The sequence below is a fragment of the Emiliania huxleyi genome, assembly GCF_000372725.1.
Source record: "Emiliania huxleyi CCMP1516 chromosome Unknown EMIHUscaffold_21, whole genome shotgun sequence".
Classification (NCBI taxonomy): Eukaryota; Haptophyta; order Isochrysidales; family Noelaerhabdaceae; genus Emiliania; species Emiliania huxleyi.
The window spans coordinates 1,016,464-1,022,500 of NW_005200507.1; the positions used below are offsets into that span (position 1 = coordinate 1,016,464).

At 66.3% G+C, this 6,037-nt stretch overlaps 3 protein-coding genes across 3 annotated transcripts; 1 reads left to right on the forward strand and 2 right to left on the reverse strand.

The window, feature by feature from the left end:
• Positions 1-991: 991 nt before the first annotated feature.
• On the reverse strand, positions 992-1,474 carry EMIHUDRAFT_204540 (hypothetical protein; the record flags this gene model as incomplete). The annotated part of the gene is made up of 1 exon (XM_005780971.1): positions 992-1,474. The coding sequence occupies one exon, from the start codon at positions 1,472-1,474 to the stop codon at positions 992-994; it is 483 nt and encodes a 160-aa protein (XP_005781028.1).
• Positions 1,475-1,921: 447 nt separating this feature from the next.
• On the reverse strand, positions 1,922-3,801 carry EMIHUDRAFT_450040 (hypothetical protein; the record flags this gene model as incomplete). Its single annotated transcript, XM_005780972.1, has 2 exons — positions 2,417-3,801; positions 1,922-1,940 (listed from the first exon to the last, which is right to left on the reverse strand). The coding sequence occupies exons 1-2, from the start codon at positions 3,790-3,792 to the stop codon at positions 1,922-1,924; spliced, it is 1,395 nt and encodes a 464-aa protein (XP_005781029.1). The 5' UTR covers positions 3,793-3,801.
• A 1,163-nt stretch (positions 3,802-4,964) lies between these two features.
• On the forward strand, positions 4,965-5,978 carry EMIHUDRAFT_100055 (hypothetical protein; the record flags this gene model as incomplete). Its single annotated transcript, XM_005780973.1, has 2 exons — positions 4,965-5,006; positions 5,106-5,978. Coding segments are annotated over 2 exons (915 nt in total), but the record flags the coding sequence as incomplete, so codon positions are not given.
• Between the last annotated feature and the right edge of the window lie 59 nt (positions 5,979-6,037).

A 6,037-nucleotide genomic window follows, 5' to 3' on the forward strand; every position in this document is an offset into this window, starting at 1 on the left:
CGTCAGTCCTTCAGACGGCAGGGGGGGGGGGGGGGAAAGGGAAAGGGAAAAAAAGGGAGGGAGGGAGGGAAAGGGGAAAAAGGGAAAAAAAAAAAAAGGGAGGGAGGGAGGGAGGGAGGGAGAGGGGAGAGAGGGAGAGGGAGAGAGAGGGACAGAGGGGGGGAGAGAGAGAGTTGCCTCCCAAACGGCCCGTTAGCGACGCTGCTCTGCAGCGCCTCCGCCGCCGCCTCCACCTGCAGGAGTGAAGAGACGCCCTTCACACCTCCGAGCCAGAGAGGGTCGACAGGGGAAAGAAAACAGCCGCGATCGCCTCGCCGCCCTGCCCCGCCGCCCTTGCCTCCGCCGCCGCTGCACGCACCGCCCGCCCCGCCGCCGTATACGCCGCGCCTGCTTACAAGCGCGATCCGGTGTGTGAAAGAGGCGCCGTGCTATCACCTTCAGAGCGGATCCCACAACCAAAGCCAAGGAGAGGGGAGGCCGACCGCGGCTGACCTCGGCCGACCTCGGCTACAGATCCCGGCTACAGATCCCGGCTAATCTCGCGCCACAGTCGACGCCGCACAGCGCGCACCTCCGCCCGTCTCGCAGGGCGAGTGCCTTCCGCACGTGCGGGCCCGAGGTCCGCAGGAGGTGGAAGTGGACGCACCTGCTCTCAGCCCAGATCTGTGACATCTCCTCGCTCTCTCGGCGGCACGAGAAAGCGGACGCGCCTGCCCGCAGCCAACGCCGTGAACGGCGCCTCTTCACGGACTGAACAGCGGCAGGGCGGGAGTGAACACGCGCTCGTCGCAGCAGAAGGTCTTTTTCGGCGGTCGGATTGCACCGCCGCACAGCCGGCACCTGCCCGAGATACAGCCGAGATGCAGACGAGATACAGCCGAGATACAGCCGAGACTGCACACAGAGTTTGGCACCCGTCCACGGCAGCGCGCACGTGTCCCGACCGCTCGCCGTCGAAGCGCGGGCGGAGAGCCGCCATCTGTTCACAGCTTCAACTGTGAACGTCGGCACTGTTCACAGTTCGGTGCCTAAGTTCGGGCGGCGGCACCGCCCCGGCATCGTCGCTCGCCGCGACGCCGTACCGCTCCTCGCTCACCGCGGCGGCGCGGCGGGCTCGCAGCAGGCGAAGCGCCAGCGCCGGCTTGGCTCCTCCTCCGGGTCGGAGACCGAAGGCGAGGAGAGCGGCGCGCAGCTCGGTGGCAGAGGTGCCGGAGGCGAGCTCAGCCGCAGCGGCAGCCTCACCGTCCTCTGCGCGAGTGGACGAGGCAGAGGCGTCGCCCGCGCGGCGGCGCCAACTGCGACCGCCGCCTCTGCGCCGCCTCCGCTTTGCGACGGGTCTGCGCTCGGCCGCAGTCTCGGCGGCGGCGACAGAAGCGGATGGCGAGTCTGCGGACGGCACGTCCTGCTCGCCTCGCTGCTCGTCGTCGCTTGAGAGCAGGGAGATGGTGACAGTGCCCGAGGAGGAGGCCGCCATCTGAGGACGAGGACGACGAAGAGGAAGAGGGCGCGATGAGGAAAAGAAGGCAATTTTACAACAAAACTCCCTCGCACGGAAAAGAATCTTACGAAAGGAATCTTGAGGAAAAGAATTTTCGCAAGGGTGAGCGCTTCTTAGCTCCCCGGCCCTGGATGTGAGGTTGCCGACTGCACTCCAAGTGCTCCAAGTGCGTCTCGCACGACACTGGGCACGATCCCATCCCTCCCTTGCAGTGTGCGTTTTCTTTCTTTTTACTGGGCATTTCTCTCGAATTAGCGCGGGAAAAGACAAGCCGCTTGTGACCCGCTGTGTACACTGAGTCAGAGAAAGGGGTGGTTGCATGTTTTTGGGAGTTTTACTGCGTGGGAAACAACACGCAGAAGATGCTAGATGGCTCCTCCGGGGGGTTGTGTTTTTGCAATCACGAGGAAAGCCCCGCTGCTCTCAAAAAGAAAATCCCAACCTAGAGCCATCGATCTCACCACCGTCCGCGGAAGTAGACGCCACCACATTCTCGGCCGGGTCGTACCGTCGTACCGTCGAGTGTGGTCGCTCCACCGAGCTGAGGGAGTCGCCGTCGAATCCCCCCGAAGTGTAGAGCTTGCCGTCGAGCACCGCCATGCCGTGATCGGGCCGAGCAGTCGCCACTAGCACGCGCACTCTCACCCTCCTCACACCTCGTCCTTGGGCGCATTGCCCTGTGGCGGCGCGTCGCCGTCGGGGGTATAGCTGTGGTTGAACGCTTGCGCCGTCTCGACCGAGCAGCCCCGGAGGAGGGAAGCGCAAGCGGTCGCGTCGCGGCCGTCGAGCGCGGCACGCTGCAGCGCGTCTGCAGCCGCGTCGACGAGCGCGGAGCAGCGAGCGCCCACCCGCGCCTCGCAGGTCGACTTGTCAAAGCCGCCGCCGCCGCCGCCGCCTCGCCGCAGCGCCGCGTCGGACCAGCGCTGCGGCTCGCCGGTGGGCTCGGGCTTGCAGGCGGCGTTCTTGAGGCCGACGCCGTTGCACATGCCGTCGACCATGTCCTCCAGCGCCGCGGCCAGGTTCTGCGCGTACTCGAGCTTGAGCCAGCGCCGGGTCTGCGCCTTTTGCACGCCGTCTATCTGCGCCTGCCTCCGCTCCGCCGCGTCTTTGGAGAGCGCCAGCTCCGCGCGCGTCGAGGAGAGGGTCATCTCCATCCGCTCGAAGACGAGGCCGCACAGCTCGCACTCCTGCGCCCGCGCCACCGCGGCCGGAGGCCTCGTCTCGCTCGCCTTTGCCTTGCGGCGCGGCGGCGGCTTCTCCTTGCCCTTGCCCTTGCCCTTGCCGCCCTTGGCCTCGGCCACCTCCGTGGAGCCTGCCGAGCCAGACTCCTTGGCCTCGCGCCGCTCTCGCACGAGCGAGAGCTGCAGCGCGCCGCGCAGCGCGCCGCCCTCGTGCGTGTTTAGCGTCGACGAGAGCCACTGCAGCAGCCGCGTGCGCACCTCCTCGTCGCTCCGCCCTCCGAGCCCGTCCTCGCCCGGCTCGGGCAGCGCGACCGGCGGCGCGGCGGTGCCCGCCTGACGCCTCCACAGCACCAGGCGCGAGCCCGCGCCCGAGGGAGGCGGCGGCGTGTCGACGGGCGGGTCGTTCGCCGCCACGTCGAGCTGCCCGTACCGCAGCAGCGGCCTGGCGGCCGCCGACCCGTTGGCTGCCGCGGCGAGCCGGTAGAAGAGAGCGGCGACCGGGTCGGCCGCGCCATCGGCCGGCGCGCTGCGAGGCCCCTCGTGCAGCATCACCAGCGCGTGCCCGCTCGCGCCCGCCGCGTGCACCCACCGGTTGATAGTCGATCCGACCAGCCTCGCCACGAGTCCGTCGGCGGTGGCGTTCTCTCCGGCGGCCGGCGGCGCTTCGCTGCGCAGAGACGAGGTGAAGGCGCGGGCGGACGCCTCCATCGTCTCGCTGTCGCACCCGGGGACCGCCTTGGCGCAGAAGCCGGCGTCCGCGTCGAGGATGGCGCGAGGCAGCTCGTCAACTTGACGATCGATCAGCTCGGCGCACGCGAGCGAGAGAGCCCTTGTCGCAACCAGCTCGTCGCGCTTGCACACCATGTCCATCTCCTCCTCGATCGCAGCCCGCAGCGCGACGTGGTACTCGTTTTTCAGCCACCTCTTTGTCTGCGCCTTTTGTATCTTGGTCGCCGCCTCCTCGTGCACGCGCCGGCTCACCTCGAGCGACTCCTTGGTCCGATTCAAGAGATCGCCCAGCAAGCTGGTGACGCGGGCGCACGCCGCGCACTGAGCGTGCGCGCTCGGCTTGACTGTGGCAGCGACAGCGACGAGCAGCCCAGCCGGCCCCATCGGTCGCTGGCTGACTGACGTGGTTGGCGAGGAGAAAAATTCATTTGCTCCGCTGCGGGGTGCGCCGTGCGCGCTGTGCCTCTGTGTTCGTGCGTCGCCCATCTCTCTGCTCTATTTATTTATACGCTGGGCACGGGACTGGCGCGCACAGGCACTAACACAGGTAGGTACACGGGAACGAGAGAAACCTGTCACAGCATGTGTCCCTCCCATCCGCATCCCTTCCTTGGCTTGCTTGTCTGTTCTCTTTCTTTCTTTAAGCGATCTCACTCTCACGACAGCGTCGGTGGGAATTACATGAAGGGTAAATAAATCCGTGCGGCGGAACTAACTAGGCGGCACCCTCCATCCACGCGGTACACACACACACAAGAGACTCACTCTATCCCCCCACTGACTGTGGTCGAAATATCTTCTCTCTCTCTCTCTCTGGTCGAGCGTACGAGTAGTAAGTAAGTAAGAAGCCGCGGTGTGCCGCTTGCTTGCTTATTCTTGACCAATTGGTCTCTCTCTCTCCCAATTGGTTACGCTCAATCAATGCCCTTCTTTTGCTTGTTCATGTTGGTTGGCGGCGTCGTCCGCCGCTGCAGCCACACGAGCACCAGCCGCGTTATGGCTTTCTTGACCCACCTCGCGTTGTAGTACTGCGCCCCCATCCACTTTCCAGCCTGCATTCTTCTTGACCCACCCCACCCGTGACCCGTCTCCGTCCGCGTGGTCTTTCTCTTTGACCCACCCATCCTTTCCCAGTCGAGTGATCGAGCGGTCCGTCCACCTGACGGCCACGCTCCTTGCACCCCCACGACCCCCGTCAACGCCTCTTGTCTAGCGTGTTTCCAAACCCGTAGATGTGGCCCACCGACGCCACGTTGCAACCATTGTCCCACGAGCCCCTCCCCGCCGTCGTCGACTTGATGAGCGGGTTCCACTTCCAGCACTTGACCTCGTAATGCACGTCCCAAAACACACGTCCCACATCGTGGCGAAATCGCGAGACGCCGAGCAGATGTCGCTCGGTCACGGACGGACGTGAGTGGTGAGAGAGATTTTAGCAATACCAAACAACTCTAACACTCACACATGCGGACAACAACATGCGGACGTGTCGTTGAGGTGTTGCGTCACTTCTTCCTCGTCCCCGAGGATGATGCTGCCGACCGAGCGCGCCCCGGATGGCATTCTGGGCGGCCTGCAGCACCCCGCTGTGCTTGGAGGTGCGGTCGCCATTGTTGAAGAAGAAGAAGAAGAACCGGGCCGAAAACAAAAAAGAGAAAATCTCACGGCGGCCCTTCTCTTCTCCCGGACTCGAGCAGGTAAATCAAGGCGCGGCAAGGCGCGGCCGCCTTTGCGCAGCAGCCTTGGCGCTCATGTCGTCCGCCTCGGTGACTCCCGCAGCCTTCCTCCGCGTGGGCGACGCCATCTTCCTCGTATCCGTCGACTCCTCCGAGGGCGAGGGCGGCTTCGTGTCGGCGCGTCGTGGCCAGCTCGGGGTCTGCAGCTCGCCGACGCCGCCCGCCTCCTTTTCGCATGAGTCCGTCTTCGTCGTCAAGCCGCAGCAGAACTATGTCGCGGCGAGGAAGCTCAAGGCCATGCTCGAGCAAGAGAACAAGACCGCCGAGCAGATGGCGGCAGACCCGGCGCTGATGGCCGCGCAGGCTGCGGTGGAGAGGGAGGAGGAGATGAACCGAGCCTCCTTCTCGCGCATCGCCGGCCGCGAGGTGCGGTACGGCCAGGTGGTGCAGCTGCACCACGCCGTGACGGACGTCCCCGTTGCCGTCGGGCGGCAGGCCGCCCTCCTCAACCGCGAGGGCCGCCGCGTGGTGGAGAGCGAGGCCGCGGGCGATGCGGCGTGGTTCCGTGTGATGCCTCGGCTGAGGATCCAGTCCGAGGGCGAGCGGGTGCGGCTCGGCGACCCGATCGTGCTTGAGCACGTGCAGACCTCGCTGCGGCTCCGCGTCGAGCGCGCCGGTCGCATGCCCGACGGGAGGCGCGAGGTGTCGGCCACGCTCGAGAAGGCGGCGCTGCGCGTGTCGCTTTACCGGCCGCACGGCGGCGCGGGCGAGGATGCGGACGCGCCGCGGCCGCTCTTTGGCGGGGAGGCGGTGCGGCTCGTGTACGAGGAGGAGGATGGCTTCCTCGCCGCCATCGCCTCCGACCTGATCCTCAAGGACCTCGGCGGCAGGCTGGTGCCCGTCGTGCAGGCGGCGGTCGCAGCCTCCGAGCAGAGGGACACGACTGTCGCCGG